The sequence below is a fragment of the Seriola aureovittata genome, chromosome 15 (assembly GCF_021018895.1).
Source record: "Seriola aureovittata isolate HTS-2021-v1 ecotype China chromosome 15, ASM2101889v1, whole genome shotgun sequence".
In the NCBI taxonomy this organism is placed as follows: domain Eukaryota; kingdom Metazoa; phylum Chordata; class Actinopteri; order Carangiformes; family Carangidae; genus Seriola; species Seriola aureovittata.
The window spans coordinates 20,299,035-20,320,666 of record NC_079378.1 but is presented as its reverse complement, the minus strand read 5'-3'; the positions used below and the strand labels follow the sequence as shown (position 1 = coordinate 20,320,666).

General features: G+C 38.7%; 1 protein-coding gene across 3 annotated transcripts in view; it reads left to right on the top strand.

The window, feature by feature from the left end:
* The window catches only part of LOC130182690 (protein turtle homolog B-like), a 124,952-nt gene that overhangs the window by 55,171 nt on the left and 48,149 nt on the right, over positions 1-21,632 (top strand). For all 3 annotated transcript variants that reach the window (XM_056397788.1, XM_056397787.1, XM_056397790.1), the window contains exons 4-6: positions 2,267-2,418; positions 8,908-9,025; positions 18,036-18,177. In XM_056397788.1, coding sequence (XP_056253763.1) covers positions 2,267-2,418; positions 8,908-9,025; positions 18,036-18,177 — 412 coding nt within the window. The remainder of the gene's footprint in view (positions 1-2,266; positions 2,419-8,907; positions 9,026-18,035; positions 18,178-21,632) is intronic.

Below are 21,632 nucleotides of genomic sequence, written 5' to 3'. Positions count from 1 at the left end.
AATGTCTTCTCTTAGAAACAGCACTTTAATGTTTCATGAGATGTTTGCAATGATTGAGGCGTTTCACTGGTTTTATTTATTTATCTGTTTCCTGGCTCACTGGATACATTTCAGGTGACAGTACAGCAAAGTTTCAATGCATTTCTCCAAAGAGCTCTCTTCAGTCAAATTTACTCCTCCACATCTTTAGTGAATGTCAAGGTGAAAACATTTTTAAGTTTATCATCGGAACAGTGCAAATACAAAACTCTGTGATTGCTGACTCAGCTGTTTAGAGAAAATGGCAAGAAAAAAAAAGTGTTTGCAGTCTTTATGTAGCCTTTGCTAATGAAATAGCTTTTAAATAGATAGATACTTGAGGGAAATTCAGGCATCCAGTAGATTACATGACACATAAAACAGCCATTACCCACCAAATACACAAATATAAGAAGGTTAAGAGCAGAATAAAAATATGCATAAATAACTAGATAGAAAAAATTAACTGCACAGCATTGTTACTTGTCATGTAACTGGGCGGTCTCTATGAAACCATATGTGCAATGAATAGAACAGTTTAGATGTAGAACATACAGATGCCTGTACAGATACAAATGCCTGTTGTGCCCAGGGCTCAGCACATGAACGTTTGCTCACCAGTCTCCCCCAGAACACTACAGAATAGAATACAACACTGACAAGAGAATGGTAAAACATCAGCAGAGGTTTCTTACAGATGTTGAAAGACCCCAGTCTCCTCAGGAAAATGGTGATATTCCAGAATCCCATATTAAATTGCATGGCCTATAACAATACAGCAACCATCTGTTCTAGAAAAGATGATTCTATAAATACTGGAATACTGAAAGATCATAATCTCAATGATAAGACAGTCAGGTCATTAGTTGCTACTATTACAGTAACTCTGCAAACACATCACCACTTTCTTGTCCCTGTGCTGAGAACAATTTGTGTATTTAGGAGGCATGAACATGTAATGAGAACCTATTATTGGAAATGTAATCAACTTCAAGGAGGAAATTTTTTTTTCCCACTCCCCCATGCATGTTCATTAAGCCAAAATATGTGACAGCTGGTCTCCTTCTCCTGCACAGTCTCCTGGCAACCACAACATACCAGTTCATGATATAGTATAAATAAATATCGCGCCAGTGCACGTTCTTATGTGTGTCAGTGCAGCTACATTAAGCTAGCAGTGCAGTTTTGTGTTCATTTGTGGAGTTTTTGCCCGGGGCTTTGAAAGCACTGAGTAATGCTCACTCACTGTGCAGTGTGGTTGGGGCGGCTTTGGCTAATCAATGTTCAGCAGTAAACAAGAAAGTTGCAAGAAAGGATTGCACCTACAACTGGACAGAGGCAGCACAGCAGATGTATAAGTCATCATATTTAACCAATTCAAACCGAAGAATTTGGTTATTTAATACAACTGACCTTCAAGAATGTGGCTCTATGTATCTGAACAGAAATGTGTCTTTACTTCTTAGATGTACTGACTGTTAGTGTTGTTTCAGTAAGAGTAACAACAGCAGTCATGTAGCTGCCATTGGACTGGTCTGTGTTTGCGTTTGCTTACCGCAGAGTATAATCAGGCATTTCCTTTTGCTGTGAGTCAAACCTTCACACCAGTGCGACCGTGTACCAGGGAGAAATCAGAGTCATCATACACAGATGAACACAGAATAAGTAGTGGTTTAATTTATATGGCCGATATGCTATTATTATGACAAATACCTATAGCAACTACCTCTGGGGCTGAAAAAAAAGTGCTAAAAACTGCAGTTCCTCTTGTGGCCACTTGAGTCTGGCTCCAAAAGTGAATCACTCCCCATAGACTCCCATGTTAAAATATCCAACTTAACAGCAGAAATAAACATGTTTACAGCTTTGTACAAAGAACAGTTTTGGTCTCTTTAGCTAATTTCCTCCTTCAAGACAATTGTAGTTGGGTGAATTATTATAAAGCTCACCCAATTAGATTTTATTAAAGCTTAAAGTTATGTATAATGACCGGCATTCACTGAAGCCTTGGCTTCACACATGCCCCAAAACTGTTTTACAGAAACTCCACGGGTGACGTCACAGAAGCTATGTCCATCTTTACTTACCGTTTATAGTCTGTCACTGTTATAGTTCATAGTTACAGTTTATATTGGGTCAAAACAAGAATTGTAAAGGAAAAAGCCTATTAACTATGTTGTCACTGTGCTTAATCCTTTTGATTGATTCTTTTTCTCTCTACCTTTCTCCCTGTCCTCTGACCCCTCAGCCCCCCCCACATTCACAGATACGCCACCTCAGTATGTAGAGGCCAAGGAGGGGGGGAGCATCACTTTGACCTGCACGGCCTTCGGCAACCCCAAACCCTCTGTCAGCTGGCTGCGGGAAGGCAATCTCATGGTCAGCAGTGCCAAGTATAAGGTATGCCATGTTCAGACTATAATAGTAATACAAACAACAACAACAACAATAACAATGAGTAAAATTGCACTTGTATGTTGGGACAGAGGGAAAAATGATTATCATTGTAATAACTTGGCAGAGTTGTAAAAGCTCGCCTCATACTAATGTAAACCCTTGTACATTATTTTGGAGTCTGATGCCTTCAAACTGCACTTTGGACAATATATCATCTGCTCGCCAGTATCTGAGGCAACTCAGGCCCCTACCATTTATCATCGCTCAGGTAAACACAGACACTGTGTACACTTCAAACGGCTGACCTTTATAAAAGGTAATGCAGCCGAAGCAGGTAATGGGGATGGCAAGTAGCAAAGTCAGCAGGCAGGCAGAGTTCAGCAAGGGGTTAGGCAAGAATCTCGACAAGGCAAGAAGGGAGCGGGCAAAACGTAAGTCGAAAAAAGAATAAACAACTAGTTTAATGAGGCTGAATATAGAGCCGTGGAAACAGACACCACAGCTTATGGAAGAAGGGGCAGCTGCTGGAGCTTCATTACAGCTGCAGCAGAAAGAGAGGCCCTGCAGCTGGGGCGGGTTGAGTTTATCCATGATGGATAAAAGAGCATAGCACAGTTTGTTTTGAGCTTGTATGAACAGAAAAGCTGATGCTGAAATTAAAATACCAATATATTTGGAAGAAATCTAGCTTCCTGGTATAAAGTTTGAAGCAGATATTTGTTGCTGCTGTCACAAGGTGGAGTGTAGACATGTGGAACTTGAACCAACACCGTATGGAGGAGGAAGCGGCTGCCACGCCTTCGTGACAGCTGCAGCCGAGAGAGAGGCCATGCAGCCGGGGTGGCTCGCTCTGCAGCTATCGGTGATGTCTGCTGGGACGTCTGTACGACAGATTCACACTGATGGAGACAAAAGTGAAGTTTCCCTTTTATGATGCTTCCGCGCTGCTGACAGTCAGGGCCAGAGGCGTTATGTGTTCGGGGTGTCTGTCTGTACCATTCTTGTGAGGATGATGTCTCAGGAACGCCTTGAGGGAATTTCTTCAAATTTGGAAAAAATGTTCACTTGGCCTCAAGGATGAACTGATAAGATTTGGTGCTCAAAGGTCAAGGTAACAGTGACCTCACAAAACACACTCACAATTCATAGGCTAATTATGACAACATTTTAAACAAATGTCTAATAGGATAAACAGATGAAGTGATGACATACAGTATACATTATATCCAAAAGGTCAGAGGTCAACTTCACTGTTATATTCTGCAAAAACACTTTTGGTCATTATTCAATGGTGTAACTCAGGAAGGGGACTGCTAACTATGGCATACAACCAAGAAGCAGGAATTCCTTTTTATTTATTTACATATATATATTTATTGGGATGAAATTGCTTATTCTACGAGTTTTTGGCCTCATGTTGGACGGCTAAAATGTATTTTGCAATTTCTTAAACAGAGAAACACTAGGCGAGTAGGACTGAATGGAGAGATGAACATCTTGTAAGTACAATAACATAACTCATGAATGTTGTATAGATTGATAATGTTAGCTTTCATTGTAATTTCAAGATCCATGATAAAGTTTAACTTAAAAAATGAAAATTCTGAACAGCAAAGGGACTTTTTTTGATTATTATTTATTATTTACCTATACTGTCCTCTGCCTGCATGTCTCTGCATCAGAAACACACTGCAGCTCTGACCCTGTTATGCTCTTACTCTCATGCATTTAAATGCTAATGTGTTGTTCAGAAAATAAAGGCTGACGGCAGAGCTACATCTGTTTGTTCTTGACGTGCTTTATAAAATCAGAACTCGAGATGATTGAGACGAACAAAATACAATGATTAAATCCTTGATATGCAAATCATATTGAAAATAGACCATAGCACTGTAACATTACAAACAATATTGCACAAACTAAAAATGTTAGATTTGACTTTAAAGTGATTCACTTCGTATTAATCATATGACTAAACAGCTATTCAGTACAGCATCAGGTAGCTTTTACTTGGCAAATTAGTTCTCCATTGTTAGTAGTTAGCTCTCCACTGTTTAGTTTTGCATCTGGGGGCTTTGTCGTCCTCTGCTCCACTGCGCAGGTTCCAGCAGTGGGGTAGTGAATGGTGTTTGTAGTGACTGTCTTACCCGTATGCAGCGTTTAGGTTTCAGGTTCTGCACGACAGTTTCTTTGTCGTACATTGATACAAGGTTTTTCACCTCTTGTTCACCATTGCCTACCAAACCAAGCTGGAATGGGCACTGCAGACTCTGAGGTAGTAGACTCTTGCAGTATTCTGGTTTCCAGCAGTGCTTTCAGCTCTTGTTAAATATGCAATGATCTGCACAACACACTCCAGTACACTGCTTGCTTTTGTGATCCTTACACACTGGTACGATTCAACTTGACACCATAATGAGGCGAACTTGTTAGCAAGCGGTTTGTTCTTTACAGCAAACATGAAGCCACAAAACCATCCATCGTGTTTCTGACTTCACTCTCTTTGAGCTCTGTCTTTGGTCTCCTCCAGCAGAAAATATATAAATGTAAAGTGGGTTTGTTTGAGTTCGTCATAGTGAACGATACCTTTCACATACAGTACATGTAGTAATGTGATCAATTTAAAATACAGAAATACAGATTAAAGCCCCTTTAAGGGTTGGGGATTAGGCAGATTGCAACTTGAATTGCTAACCTTTTGTACTACATCTGAGGAAACCTTATAGTAATGTTCACTTGAATGATGTGTTGAATCGTAACAGCTGTGTTTCTGGGGAACTCTCAAATTGGCTTTAATGACTTAAAGGTTCTGTAAACGATCGTCGCTGCCGCTAGATGTCGCACTAGACCACCAGCATCTCAGACCAAAACAAATGCTTTGTTAACCACATCTACGCCTGTGTTATGTTCCACGGCAATGCTGATGTTAGCCAGCTAGCCATAGCAACATTTCCCAAACACATTCATAAGTTAGTTAACATTATCACGCCCTCTGTAGCCAGTCACTAATGAAAACAGAAATGTTACATTATATAGTCATCATGTTATTACACATGTAGGAGAAGAGAAGCAAGTTCAGAGTCAAGCTTGAGCCCATCAGCAGCTTGTAGTGTTCTCCTCTTGGTAAAGCCGGACCAGTATTGGCTCCACGGTTGTGCATCAACATTCACGCGCCGCCAGACCGGATACCTAAACGAAGACCGGCGTAACTCAGATTACAACACAGAGGAGGTGTGACTTCATTCTTTGCTCAGGACATCATTAGTTTACTATATCTTTACATAGAAAATACAGGTACTTGTTTACTGCTGTATGATTGTTTAAAATCTCATTTACAGAACCTTTAACCTCCAAGTATAAATAATAGACCATACCCACCAGTTAAGAGTCCAGCATCTGAAATGACCAATTGATCTGTAGCAGCCTTGTTTCCTTACTACTTTTATTTTGTTCACGCTTAATCATTTCTGTATTATCACTGTATACTGATCTACAATTGAATATTAACCTTTTGGGATTTACTGCGGTGTAATAGCTCAGTGAATAGATTGTAAGTGTAGTTGGGATCTTTAAACTTACTATTACAGCGTTTGGTTTTAGTTCGAATTTGTGTTAAATGAGAAAAGCAGCATTAGTGTTTGTAGTGTATGCTTCACATCTACCACTAAATGCTGCATGCAGGAATGGATATGACTCCCCCACATTAGATCAATTATTTAAATGTCTGAGCTTTATTCATAGGAGAGTTATATATCTAAATTTGTCCCTGCAGCTTTCCCTAAGTAACTGGACTGTACAGTCTTTTTCTACAGCCTGGTGAGCAACTGTACAACCTGTAGATCTGCTAACATGAAGAGTCTTTTTCCTTGAAATCTGAGCAACCATGGTTTTCATGTGAAAGTCTGCACTCTGCTCTCTTTTATGTGAATAAATACAAAGATAGATGTAGGTGGTTAAAGACGGCGAAACCAACTTTTTGTTATCTTGAAAAGAAATAAATGCTCAGCCACATTTAACCTGGAAGCTGCTGTGCTCTCTGCTGTCAGATGTGATGGTTTACTTGGAGGAAATGGATTGAAAAATGAATTTATGCTGAGAGTATAAATCTGGTAGGAAGAGAAGTCAAAGGCTGGATGTGTCCTTTGAGGGAGATTTGACTTCAGTTGTTTTTACTTGATATGACACCCTTACCATAGAAATATGTTTTTGTTTATTCTGCAGATAACTGCCAACAGGTTTTGTTTTGTTTTGTACATTAAAGGCACGACGAGAAACATTCAGAGAAAACCTTTAACTTTGCTGCATTTAAAGGATTGCACTTTTTCATGTCTGTATTAAAATGATAATCAGGTGCACGGATAGATACTGAAAATGGTTTTTCTTGCTGTAATAATTCTTCCTGTTCCTTCCTGGACTGGACATTTAGAGATCCCTTCTTAATGCACCTTTGACAAAATCCACCTTTGCTTTACGCTAAAAGAAAGTTCAGCAAAAGCTAATGTTTGGCTTCAGCAGTTTGAGTGTGACAAATTAAAGGGGAATCTTTGTCACATTCTTTTTAGTGGACACCAACCTTTTTCACTGTAAACATGTTAGGATGGGAAAACTGTTTAAATGTACATATGTGAGCATTGTTTTGAGACACTTATGAAAGTGAAAGTGATTTTTTGTCTACAGAAGCTAACAAAATTAATGCATTAACTGCTTGGCAGGTACAGAAGGAGAGATTCAACCACTTCATCTTCAACGTTCCTCCCTGTGTCATTGTCTTACAACAAAGAAAACAGATCTAGTGTTGCCAGATTTGAGTGACAGAGCCTCAAATCTGCCCAGTCTTCATGAAAGAGGCCCGATTTAGGAGAGCCACATATAAGCATTCAGACAAAGTCTTTTAGATAATGTTGAATGTACAGAGTAGTGATGTGCGGATTGGCTCTTATTTCATCCGAGTCTGCATGTATGCATAAATAATCCACCTGCCACCCACCCAAACAAAGTCTTTTCCATGATTTCTAGACCACATTGCACACATGACCATTATTCCTCAGCGGGATATTACACATGATGATATAGTAACGTATAACACTGAAGTAGGCTGGTTTTAGAAACAATGACATAATCCAAATATTGAATGGCTGCACTGTGCATTTCTCTTTTATTCAAGATATCAAATATTAGATACCTGCATCACATTATCCCTTTGGCTTTCCGTAATACAGTCATGCTGGGAAGCATATAACTGAAAAACCTTGATCCAAAATCCTGTCGAAGAATATAAACCCAGTAGCAGTTTTGTGCAAGTTTACACTTCACTAGAGCTAGCTCAAAGTTCAGTTCACAAAGGTTAAAATGAACTCGTTCATGTTCATAGTTCACAGTTTGAGTTTGAGTTTGAGTTTGAACTTCACAGTCAGAAAAAATGAACTACTTCATGTTCATTTCTTCTGTTTAAAAAAAAGAACTTCCTCCTACCCATCCATCCCAGCCTCAAATCACTGTCACTTCTCAAACTACATGAATTACCGTTACAGACAGAGATTACTTTTAAATGATAAGAAAAAACCTGTGCGAGTATATGTTTTATGTGTACATGCTTTGAGTTTGACTCAGGTGGAGGAACTTTTTGGAAGTTGGTTTATGGTCTGATCTTTTCTTAATGATTTCTTGTGATCATCATTCACTTTCAGATATTTTAAAAGACTAGCTGGGTGCTTCAACTTGATGTGTCGTTTCAAATTCGTTACTGATGTGGCTGTTTATTTAGACCCTGCGGTGAGATTTTTATCATTGGAACTTGAACTGATTTGTTCATAAAAGTCTTCAAATATTCATACAAACTGACTTCAGTAACACCAGTAGCGGTGCTGTTTCTGTTGCCAGCACCAGACACCTCACCTGACACATGCTGGGTGCCATAAACCATTGCGTGCTGCTGTAAAACCGAAACAGTTCTTCTTCTGGTGTTTTTTGGCAGTTGGCAGCTTTGACAGCTTTTTTGGTTCACTACTGCCACCTTCCGGTGTGTGAGCGTTGTTAACTTTCGCCAGAGTAAACAACGCTCACATTCATTAGCTGAAAACAGATACGTGTTCAGTTCATCGTTCACCAAAAAATGAGTGCGCTCATGCACAACACTGCCCAGTAGGTGTCCTAGGTCCTCTGCAGGAGGAAGTCAGATGGTAGAAACTTTTAGTTCTTAAATGCACCCAAACATTAAAGTTGCCTCCCTGCAGTAGTGTACTTCCTGGTGATTTGATGTGTTCCATCTTCCATCTATCATGATGTATTTTTATATTTATGGAAATATTTATATCTTTTTCTTTTAAAAACATTCAACTGATTCAAAGTTCACCTCCAATTTGTGTATGTATTTTCTCTATGTATAAAGCAATCAAATAATAATGGTTTAGTTAGAGGACCAACATTTTAGGACTCCGTTTCTCCACCTTAAAAGAAGGCTTCAAATAGCTAAATGTGTATGTCTTTATTCAGGTGTCTGATGGGAGTTTGACGGTGCTATCCATCACCCGGGAAGATCGTGGGGCCTACACATGTCGGGCTTTCAGTCCCCAGGGAGAGGCCATTCACACCACACGGCTGCTAGTACAAGGTTAGTCTTATTAGTTAGTTAGTCTTGCCTCTTGCTAGTACAAGAGGTTTTTTACATCTTCTTGTGGCACAAACTTCTTTTCTAGAAAGAAATGATTTGATGAATGGCTGGCAAATTGGATTTTTATGATATCTATTGTTCTTTTTCATCCTCATACAGTATTTATTTATTTACAACATTTATGTCCGTTAGAGCCTCGTCACGTATCTGGGGAAGTATCACAACACTCCCATATACAGTATATACACACAGAGTTTTTCCCAGTTATCCTTTCAGAGGATTGCAGAAATGAAACGGAATCTTGAATGGACACACAAAACATCACATTCAGCTCCTATCTGTCGTGTGTTATTCAGTGTTGAATCCTGCACCCCCTTCTATTTACTATGGGTGTTAAGCTGCGTTTATAAGTAACAGTTATACCAGGTCAGTGTATTCAACTAGGTTTTGCAGAGATGATAGATTCTTTTTAATCAGAAACTGATACTGAAAAACCAACAAACTTAAAACGTTAAGTCAGCACAAAAAACAAATGTAAAAATACAATGCCGATAAGAACAAAGAAAGAACAAAAGCAGTGAATCAAATCCTGATAAAGGGGAAGTCACATAAAAGAAAGACCAAAATAAAAATTCCCTAAATAGGCACAACAGCACTGTTACTCTAAAATATTCATTTGTCTCTGAGCACTACTCCTTAGTATCACATTCATACTCACCAGAAAGTTACAAGATGCTGTATTTTACCATATGCATGACGTATGCATGAATTTGCATTTGAAGGGGAACAAATATCTGTGTTTTTATTGATGTGAAGCAAATTTAAAAGATAATGATATGTGCATGAGGCCATTACAGTCACTTGTAGAGTAAAACCATAATATTTCCATTATCACTGTAAGTTTGCATTCAGTTCGATGTATTAAATCTACAACATAATTAAAGTACTGCGAGTAGTGTTGAAGTGAGCAGCAACTAAGGAAAGAGGAAGAGGAGGATAAAGGAAGAGAAGCAGTAAAGAGAGAAAACAAAGAGAAATTGTGTCGGTAATCAAGAAGAATTGAGCAAATTCCTGGACGTGCTATTTACCACTGGAAATGTTGTTTCAAACAAATCAATAAAATACACAGAAAACTACCAGACCTCTACGACAGCAAGGACACAGACCACAATCTGTATTGATTTAACTGAACAGAAACCTTGTGAATCCTCAAATAATTATTTTTCTTTTTAAGTATTTGACCAAGTTCAGAGGAACTAGTTATAGTGAGCACGTCTGTCTGTGTCACATTGATCAGTATGAGCAGTTTCCAGTAACATTCTTGCTGAAGAACTACGCTTAGAATGCAGACTTGAAACAAAGCCTTTCTCAGCAGTGTGTTGTTTGCGCCAAAAAGACAGTAGTAAGGTAAGTAAGTAAAGGTTTCACTTTGCAATAGCAACTGCTGTGTTTCTCAGTGAATGTGTTCTCATGTGGCTGTTGCTCTCTTGACTGACCAGGTTCAGTGAGTGAGCACGTTCAGTCGACCAATCAGCAGCCTGAATGAGCTGTGAATGTACGTACCTAGCAGCCAATCACTGATCCCCACTATTTATCTGGAGAACTACTTCTCCTATGTTTTCTAAGTGGTTTATAAAGCTAAGCTGGTTAAGTGTAAGTTTAACTTGACTTAAGTTTTAAAATCTTGAACACTGTATATGTAATTATTTACTTTGCTAAATCGTAGATTAGCAGGTAGGGGTGGGCAATATAACGAATGTACTTGATGGATTGTGGCTTGTTCTATGTGGCGTGTAGTTAATGACTATATCGCCAACATTGAGTATAAATTATTGCGTAATTGCTTCGGCGTGTCACTTCTCTAGCTCTCTCCTATGCTGTATCACTCCGGAAAACTCTGCCGGGTACGTAGGTGAGGGTGGTGTGGTTTCATATCTGGAGAGGAAGGAACGGGAGAGATTCTGTGGGTTACTGTTGCTGCCTGTTGCGGGTGGGCCAGTTTTGGCCCACGGCCCACCAGTGGCCGACCACTGCTCAAGGGAACATGAATGTCTGTACAAAGTTTTGTGGTAATCAATAATAATAATAATAATAATAATAATAATAATAATTGCAGCGATATTTCCGTCTGGACCAAAGTGGTGGAACCGCCTGATAGACATACGTTGAGCCATGCTTCTATTGTGACTAAAAAAATAAAGTTGAAAAGTAGAAGTTTCTCATATTTGAAAATGTGTTCAAGCTATATATATATCTTCTCCCTGCTGGGACAACACAGTCACAGTGTGATATCAGCTAACTGATGCCTCAAGCATGTCATCACACCCATCTGAACACGACAGTATGATGCAGCCATATGTTTGGGAGTGGGACTAGACTATGCAGAAATTAGTTTGGGGAGTACTAGGAACTGAATTTTATATCAGGAACATTTAAGACTATCTTGAGCTCAACAATTGTATTTGTACAATCGAGCAGTTTACCATTGATAGAGGCCCAAAGAGAAAAAAAGAATGAAAGGATGGGAAAAGCTTTTTGCCTCCAGCTCTAAATGAAATGTCAGCTTCTGTAACCAAAGCAATCTGTCTGTATCAGTACACACTCCACTACAAAATCAAGACACATTTAGCAAATGAATCATTTATCGTCTACGATCTGCCACAACAAGCATCGTGTGCTCAAAGTCAGTAGTTTTTTTTTTTTTCTTTCACAAATTGAAAGTAAACACAGTGTCAAATGTGTGTCTGTGCAGCAACCTTAGATTTGATTCGCCTCACCAAAGAGGATGAATGATAAAGGAGCGAACATGGGATTCCAGGTCATCTAATTTAAAGATTGCCGCCCCAGATGAACAGACCTGAGTGATCATGACCTCGTCTAGACTGAGGCTCAATCTCTAACTGAAACATGTTCACTGAGTTTTTTCTTGATTGATTCCTATCATTCTCGTGGAAAGTCGACAAAGTATTAAACAGATGTTTACTTCATTATAGAAAACTGGAGTCCTGAAGTCTAGCCACTAGCTTCAGTAACTCTGTATAATCTGTCATTCAGCATTTCTGCCATCTGTCTTTCATTCTTGGTTTTATCCATAAAACTCACCAAACTTCTCTTCTTATGTTTTTTTTTTAATGTTTTATTTGTAGTTAATGAGCCAGCTCATTAATGTATGATCCATCAGCCTTAGCTGTACCTTGTGTTTAGTGCTAAATGGCGAATTTTAGGATACTAATTCACTAAACTAAGATGATGAAGGAAGTAAACATTAGACCTGCATGTAAGCATTATCATTGTGAGTATGCTAGCATGCTGACGTTAGCTACATGCACAGCCTCAGTTGTTGTTTCACATCTCCACGTCTGTACACATGCACAGACCAAGGGTGGAGGATTTGGAAGGGACGTCCAGCGACTACTAAATTGTTTCAGCAATAATTTTGATCAAAAGATTTAAATATAACCCCTGTTGTCTGTCACTGTCTAGTCAGTGTATTTGGTACATATACAGTTAACAGATCTCATTCACTACTGCTGTCTACTATTCTCTCTAAACTCCCACCTCCCTAACCCAATATCACTAATATATTTGGAAAAATGTGAGAGGCTGTAGCTACCTCTGGTTGTAAGAAGCACCGAATCTCCATCAACTAGATTTGCATGTAGAGTGAGGAAGGCAACATCCTTACACTAACAGTTCTGTGCAGGAAGTAGCTACTTTACAACAATTCGCTTAAAGAAATAATGGTACCACTTTACAATTAGTCTACCCTTATAAAGGATTTAGAAATAGTTTATAATTAGGTTATTAATTCAGTCACAAAATCATAAATAACAATTATAAAGAAGTTATAACAGTTTTCATACATTGATACAGCCTCACTATTTGGCAAGATTAAGTTAATGCTTACTACTCATTAATCTTACTAATGAGTTACAACCATTTATAACTGGTAAAAGGGAGCCTTATTGTAACTCATTAAATAATGATAAAGGGTTTTACACTTTACAATAGGGCTCTCTTTTTATAGTTATAAATGGTAATAACTTTTTAATAAATGGTTGTAAAAAATGAGATGCCAAGAAACATGAAGATGGATTGGGAGAGAGTCAGCTCAGTGAACAACAGGCCACAGATTTGTGTAGAGTGAGTCAAAGAATGGATGAACAGTAGACCAAGTAAAGGAAGGATACCAGTTGTGTTATACTTGGAATGCCAAAGTCCCAAACAAGAGACTGACCAACAAAAAGCATCTCTATTTTATTATCCACTGTGCATAACAATCTGATAGCATATGTCATATCAACTCCTGTGTATAATGAGGATGGCTCATGATAGCATGTCATGGTAAACAATATTGCCAATCCAGATATGCTGTAATATGATATGCCAATTGAAACTTTTGACCATTAAGATGCTGATGGTGGTTAATTGCTTGTAATTTAACAAAAGACAGGTACATATGTTGGATGATGGAGAAAACAAAGGAAGCTCAGTAACGAATGAGATTCGAGGCTTAACAGTACAGATAAATGTGGGTTCACTATTTGGCAAGCAACAGGTCAGTTTTGCCCTTTTTATCTAACATGTTATAACAGTTTATAAATTAATTACAAAGTGTTAACAAGCTAATTAATCCATGCGTTATGGGCCATTCATGAATCCTTGAGGGTAAGGGTAATCTTATTGTAAAGTGGTACCAAATTTATTTTCTGAATTGTTTTTGTGTTGAATCAACACTATCAGTAATAATAATACTCAACTAAGCCATAAATGTTTTTCCTCATGCATCAGTGAGTTATTCTATCAGATGGCAGAAGGTAGTAGTTCAGACAGAGGAGGAGGGGGAGGGTCACAGTGGAGGCCTGGGCTTGTAACAATATAATTATAACAATAAATGTAGATATATGTTTTGTATTACATTAGGGGTTGCACTGGTATGCTAAGAAGTCAATTAAGCACTCAGCAATACATGGTTTTACTAACGTGGGCATGAATACTATACTATGTACTGTATAGAAAATACATAAAATTAGTCTGTTGGCAACCATATCTATAAATAAAAGCTCTAGATTACATGAAATTGCAGGAAAAAAGTCTTTCATAAATGCTAAAAAGCAGTGCCATGACTTCTAATCAAGTAACAGAAGTTTCTCTGGTGTACTGTGTATGTTACTTGCCAGTTGCTTTCATTCAGAGAACAGACAGTGAACATGTTCACATATTTCTTTTTGCGACTGAGTACAAAGCCAGGACTGAGCCAGAATGGTTGTTTGACCCGTCTTGTATAATTTACGAGTGAGACAGATTAATAGAGGCCCTCCTGGAAAGCCACTGAGCAGCAGATCAGCTAAGAGACTACAGTGCCAACAAATCTCTAGCACTCAGCTGGACCCAAATAGAGCGGGTTGGCACACACACACATGCACACACACACACACACACACACACACACACACACACACATAGACACTCACACACCCACCCAAACACTAACAACACAGTCATCCAGCACAGGCCTAGTCCTGGTTGTCCTGCTAAGGGGCTGGCAGATGGTAACGCGCTGCCTGTTAAAGGATCAGGCCGTGGGCTACAGATCAGGACTAACATATGGGACTAGCAGTTTATAGTTGCAACACTGGCTCAGCTCAGCTGTGCGTGTGTATCTGATTGTGTGTGTGTGTGTGCATGTCTGTGTATGAGTGTGGTATGAAAAAATCAAAAGAAATATGATGATATATGCACAGGTGTGTGTGTGTGTGTGTGTGTGTATAAATCCTTCACCAGGAGAAAGTGTTCAGTTCAAAGGTCATAAAGTAGCATCCTCTTGTAACTGCTGTCTCACATGTGGATGTTGATGCAGGGTGTTTGTATTCATATCTGGGTTGTGTTCAAAGGTGCTGAGGTGGTTCAGAAGTTACAGATAGGTACAGTTGCTTGCATCGTCCTCATTACAGTTAAATTGCATCCGTTTTCAGTCCCAAGACTCATCACAGAAAATCAGCCAATATTTTGCTTTTAAAATAAAAACGTATTGTAATTAAGTTTGATGAGGGATGTTTCACTTTTTTAAAGGATTGCTGTCATGCCTTTATTATAAAGTCAAAAGGAGAGAGATAACATGAAATGAAGGGAGAGAGAGAGACAGAGAATGACATGCCACAAAGGTGCCCATCAGGACTTGGAGTGGGGATGTTGTGGTTTGTGGTCTGCCCCTTCATTCGGTGGTATTTGGTGTTGCAGTGTACACTAAAACGGTCATGGGAGGTCATGCAAGAACCACTTGTATGAGCAGATTTGTTATTAAGTGGCCCGTGTCGAGTGATTTATAACAACTTGCAGCATTTTCCTTTTCAATGAATATCATTTTAAGTACAAGTAAGCTATTTACCAGTGGTGCAGACCGTTCGTTGAAGAAGACACATTCTGCTTTTCTTCACGGGGAGAAAACACTTGTTTGATTTAAGAATGACCTGCTTTAAACTGAGTTCAAATATGTTATCAAAACTACTAATGCACTCTTTGCTGTGATGAGTTGAATACATGGTTCAATCAGTGACTGTGTCATGGTCATTGTTGTGTTATCACCCTTTTAGTTGGAGGCTGTTTGGGCTGAATTTTGCTGTAGTTTTCAGTTGCTCACGTCTGTTTTTAGTCACAAATGTGAGTGAAACCCTCAAACTGTTCACAAACCGGTTCACAAACAAGTTCATTCCTCAAGTTCTAGCAAGTGGTGTGTCACAAAGTGACACATAAAACTATGTTTTTGTTTTATTTTCGTTTTTTCTTTTTTCTCCACTAACTTCACCGTCCCCTGCTCCAGGATCAGTGAGGTTTAACTGCTGATTCCTCATCCTTCAACTTAGCGTGCACCATCTTCTCTTCATCACCAGTTCTCATCTCAGCCTGGTTGTTTTGGGTCTGGTGGCACTGCGTGTCTTATTTTGACCCTTCTTCGTTCCTGAGTACAAGGTTTTGAGTCTCTTCATTCCTCTTCAATCCTCATCAGCGTCTTTGTACTCCAGTCAGTTGAGGAGCTCAGAAGTCATGCTCAAACGTGATACTCAGTTTGAAAGTATTAAATCCACACATATTTATCTCGTCATTCAGGACCAGACACATTCAGATGAGGTCCTCCAGCTTTTACAGCTGATACTTATGTGTAGTACGTCCTATTTTGGGTGCTATTGCTGTATATTCTTACACTCGCATGTTGAGTGGCTCTCTCTGATAAACACAGCACAGTGTGTGGTAAGTACCTGAAAACAGATTAAGGTGGAAAAGCATGTTTTTAAGCTTCCAGACCAAACTCACACTGTTACATATATGGTTATGGTCAGAGGTAGGAAATTACTGCAAATCAAGGATCATGGTATAAATATATCCATGAGTGCAAGGAGGATTATCCATCTGGCACAGCAAGGATCACTCAATAAATTCTCATAATCCTTTACTGAGTGCAAAGTAAGTGTGTGATATGACTTTGATATGTCTGTGACGACTCCAACAAAGAATTCAGAGTGGACATGCTGGTGTTGATCCCTGTGTCTAAACAGTATGGCTGTAAATCAGACATGTGACCCTTGTGCAGTATGTTAACTAATTCCTGTGTTGTGTGTGATGTGATTGGGTTGCACACTGACTCATTTTCCCCTTGTGGACAATATGGTCATTTAGGTTTCAGGACAGTATATCTGCAAACAAATTGTTCTGTATATTTTGTATTTTCAAATAGTTCTTGTTAAAGAGCAAACTGCCCTCAGGAGGTGCTGGCGATCTAACCTGACACTGATTCGATAGACTCAAGCCCAAATATTGCGATATGTGATACGATTATAATAATACAATGTACTTTTTTTATCACAAGAATATATAATTATATTGTTGTATTTTGTGTTTCAGTTGGTTTTTTTTTTGATTATAGATAATTATATTATTATATTTTATATTTCAGCTAAGCAATGCTACCACTAAACAGACAAGTTAGGGTTAGACTCATTAGCCTGTGCAAGACTGAAAAAAATTGATATGGTGAAAAATATTGCACGGTGGCAAATATATTATATTTATAATTATAGAGCAAGACAATACAATAAGTTATTAGTTCTGTCTTATCATGAAAAATATAGATAATATTTGAATCCCTACATGCATTTTTTTCCTTTATTGAGTGATTGCAAAACAAAAAAAAGTGGAGACAGATGAACAAAGAACAAACATTAAGAGAAAAAAGACAAGAAAAAAAAGGTACAAAATCATTGCAGAGGGTATTTAGTAATGCTGGTGTGTGTGTTTGTGTGTGTGTGTGTGTGTGTGTGTGTGTGTGTGTGTGTGTGTGTGTGTACATGTCTGTGTGTCTATATGTGTGTGTGTGTGTGTCATAGAGGTGTTGCACATATGGGGTACACAAAAAAAAGGGAAAAAAGAGGAGCTACGATATTCGATATTATTGAATATCGGCCCAAGCCTAGTGGACGACGCGCTCTACCCCCTGAACCACAATCACATCAATAAACACAATCAAAAAGTCCAAGTCAAGTCTCCATAACCTATTATTAACCCATTATTTATACAATATGGGTAAATTGGGTATTTCTAGCCATAACAATGGTGACCCCTCAGAGAATGTATACAGTGATTTTGTTCTTTCTTTTCCCTTAACTCATTGCAAGTGAGTTTTCTCAGCTTGTAATCAGGAAAAGGAAATAGACTGAGTTGAATATTTGTTGTGCTGCTGTCAGCATTTCTCCGAAAATCAAGTTCAAATGAATTCAAACTAACACATAAATTGTTCAGACTCTGTATGTTGTCCGTCCTAAATCACGTTGTGGTTGCCCATTAATTTCTGTGACGAATGGGATGAGATCTACTGTTTCTGCAGTTGCTCTCAAATTTGTTTTGTGCAAAGTTCAATCAGATTGAACCCTGACATACACAATTACATTTGGCACCATCAGCTGTGCTAATGAGTATGAGTCTCACTTTCTGACTGTTTCTGTCTTTTCCTCCCCAGGCCCTCCATTCATCGTATCGCCACCGGAGAACATTACAGTGAACATCTCGCAGGATGCCTTTTTCACCTGCCAGGCGGAGGCCTACCCTCGCAACCTGACTTACACCTGGTTCTGGGAGGAGGACAACGTCTTCTTCAAGAAGTAAAGTTATGATCGGGTTCATTATTGTCTGCCACATCACGTCACCTGTCTGTTGTGAGAGTGCTGTCTTGTTTTACCATTTTTGTAGTGGGTACGCACTGGACAGAAATTACATAACCTTTATGTAATCCAAAAAAAGGCATTCATCCAAATGGCTGAACCACATCAAACCTTTAGTGTCTGCATTGTGAACACATCAACAGACTCCATCAAGGAAACTAAACATGAATATCAACTGTATAAATACTCTTTCATTCTCTTTTAGCCCTAACTCACCCCACTAACAAGGTAGGGCAGACTGTATTTAATCTGAGAGGCAAAACTCAGGGCAAAAAAACTTATATAGTACTCACTCACTCAAGTGTCAAGTCTCTACAGCCATGGCACAAATATGAACTGAATGTTGTTAGCATCACAAGGTTAGATAAAGGCAGAGAGAGATTAAATGTTATTAGACTAATTACGATCATTGTAATAACTTCATAATTTAAGTATCTCCTTGACTCAATGACAATAAAACTCGAAATCGAAATGCTCTAAATGAACAGATTTAGGTTGTTTTTAATTTTTGATTTTCCTCATGTCAGATCAGTTTATAAAAATCAGGTGCAGTGAGGAGTAAAAGAGGTTAAAAAAAAGACGATCATCATACAGCCCCAATAATAATCAGACCAACACTCCCTCATCCTCTGCATGAATGAATACATGAATATCTACCAAATCGTCAGTCCCAAGTTAAGTCTTGTCATTTGATGCTTGTGCACTGCTGGACACTTGAAAGCATGAAATGCTGAAAGTGTTGAGAAACATTTATGAAGGGATTCAATGGAGAGCAGCTGGGCCAATTGTCATGGCAATAATAAAGACTAAAGCTTCAATGGTAAAATAAGGTTTAAAATGCAGCAGTGATGCAGACTGATAAAAAAGTGCTTCCTTCATATCAGTGATACCATTTCATGTGATTTCTGTAACCGTCAATATCAAGCTGTAAAAGTCACCTATATCTGAATGACAAAAAGCCACAATTTTAATCACTTGATCACATCAGTAAAGTTAAAGGTCCCATATTTTACACTTTTCCTGTGTTTTATTTGAAGTGTTGATCCATAAGAAGATACATTTGTGATTTTGAAAACCAAAAAACATCTCAATGTAGTTTTACATCTCCTCTCTCAGGCTTCTCTCTGGAGCTCTAGCAACAATTGTGATTGGCTGACTGTTTTCTGAGTGATCAAATAAAAATATATCAGATTTCAGGTAAACATTCAAAGAAACCAAATCCTGCAAGGTTGGACGGTGGATCCAGATGGGTGGGGCTTGGGGCATGACTGACAGTAGTGACTGTTTTGTTGTTACATCACAAAGTTACAGAAGTCCTGGCGGCTCATTTTAAGGCTCAGTTTCTGAATACGTGCTGTGTGCATTTCTCTGTGGACTGAGTGCTTTGATACTTTCATAGAACCTAGACCTGCTGTATAATCAAAGAAGACATCAAAATCTCACTTTATACAATATGGGACTTTTAGTAATAGTATTTAATGCCTGAAAAGGCATAAGACTGTATGTATGTACAGTAGGCCATATTTGTGCCTGTACATTTCACTATCATGTAGAAAAAAGATGGAGCCAGCTATTATGATGAGTTTTTACAGACACACATCTCCATGTTATTTAAAGTAAATAAACTGTATCACTCATCTTGTGCGATGGATCTCCAGAGATGTTCGTCAGTAGGCGCATCTATCTCTGTGGCCACAAGCGTTGACATTTCCACTGTTGACGCTTGGCAGCTGTTCGGACAGAGACAATGCACTTGTCCATTTGGCTTAAACATAAAGTGCCCCACAGCCACCAAAGCTTGAAGTTAACTTAGGTTTATGATGCACAGTCACAATGCATCACATTACATCAACATCTGCTTCAGTGCACCGTTTCTGAAAAAGATAGAGTAGACAGGGTTGTACCCTGCTATCCTGCATCTGTTGAACAAATGGAAGCTTTTCTCTTTTTTACTGGTATTGCCATTTCAAGCCAGTCTTAATATTATCTAATGATATGAGATGAAAATAGAAAATACTTCACAGCATATACTCTAAGGTCCTTTCAGAAATGGGAAGTCTCTGCTTTGACAAAGGTTAAATACATAAAAGTAAAACTGACATTTTATTTTCTAGAGTTGATACATAGTTTAAACATTTGAAATAACACCATTAAAACTGGGGAATGCAGAAAACTGGAAAAATTATTTTGCCTTCCTGCAGCTCTCCCCTCATGGACACATGCATGCGTTTCATAAATGCATGCAACACTAGCAACAAAGCTGCAGCCGTGAGCCTTTGCCTATAGTTAGCAGAAGGCTAAACTGTTAGCAACATTCAACATAGCCACTCATCACCTGCTTTCATGGTGAATCTACCTACACTGCCAACCACTACAGCATAGTTGGATATTACAGGAAAAAGAAGGTAGCAGTCTGTTACCTGTCCAGGAAAAGTGCAGTGACTTCTCCTCATCTCTGAAATGCTTCACTGATATTGACACATGTCCATCTGAGGGGACGAGCACACACACCTGCATTTGTAGAACAGCCAATAGGAACATACTCTCTCTGCATATCCTAATTCAGGTCACTTTAATTGATTAATTGTTACATATTACTAGGACTTGTTGCTATGCACTGTCAGAACATGCAGAAAATATTATATAAATGTGAGTAAATTAATTTACATAATAAATAATTGTAGGCCTTATTGTCCCTTCTAGTTTTGATCAGTTTGACCGTGGAAAATCTGTTAAATTTCATGCCTGTGGTATTAAACAGGTCCTAGAAAGTCTTAAATTTAACTTTAGGGGCAATTTTATTTTTTTAATGACTGTAGTGTCCGAGGACTAAAGGCTTTAGTAACAGTTAGATAAAAAGTTGCCCTTGCCAACAAATCCCTTAAATGCGACATCTGTTTTCTCCTTATGTTTCAGTCAGAGCAGCATTAACAGCTCTCTGACATGTCAGGCTTCTGTCTCTTTAACAGAAGATTCTTTTCAAATCTGTTTCACGAAAGAAGCAGCAATCATGATCAACTTTGCAAATGTTCTCGGTTAAAATCTTTTTTGACTGTTTAGGCCATCATATTCTACAGTACATTCAGTCAGCAGAGACACTGCTTGGCAGCAAATATCCACCACAGCACAGCAACAGTGGTTACCAAATGTATTGTCTTTGTCACGGATTAAGTCATTTTTCATTGCATTAATTACCAGTGGAGGGAGCAAAGCGAGGGAATGCAAAATATCTGTTGCCTTGACTACTGTAGGGGGCCAGTCACCAGTCAGCAGTCCCAGATCTCAGGGCTCAAAACTCGTTCCAGCTCCAAATAAAAACATCCGTCTGAAGTAGAAACAGGATGGAAACACCATCCTGTCTCCTGCAAATCAGGAGACTTAGATCTGTGATTAAC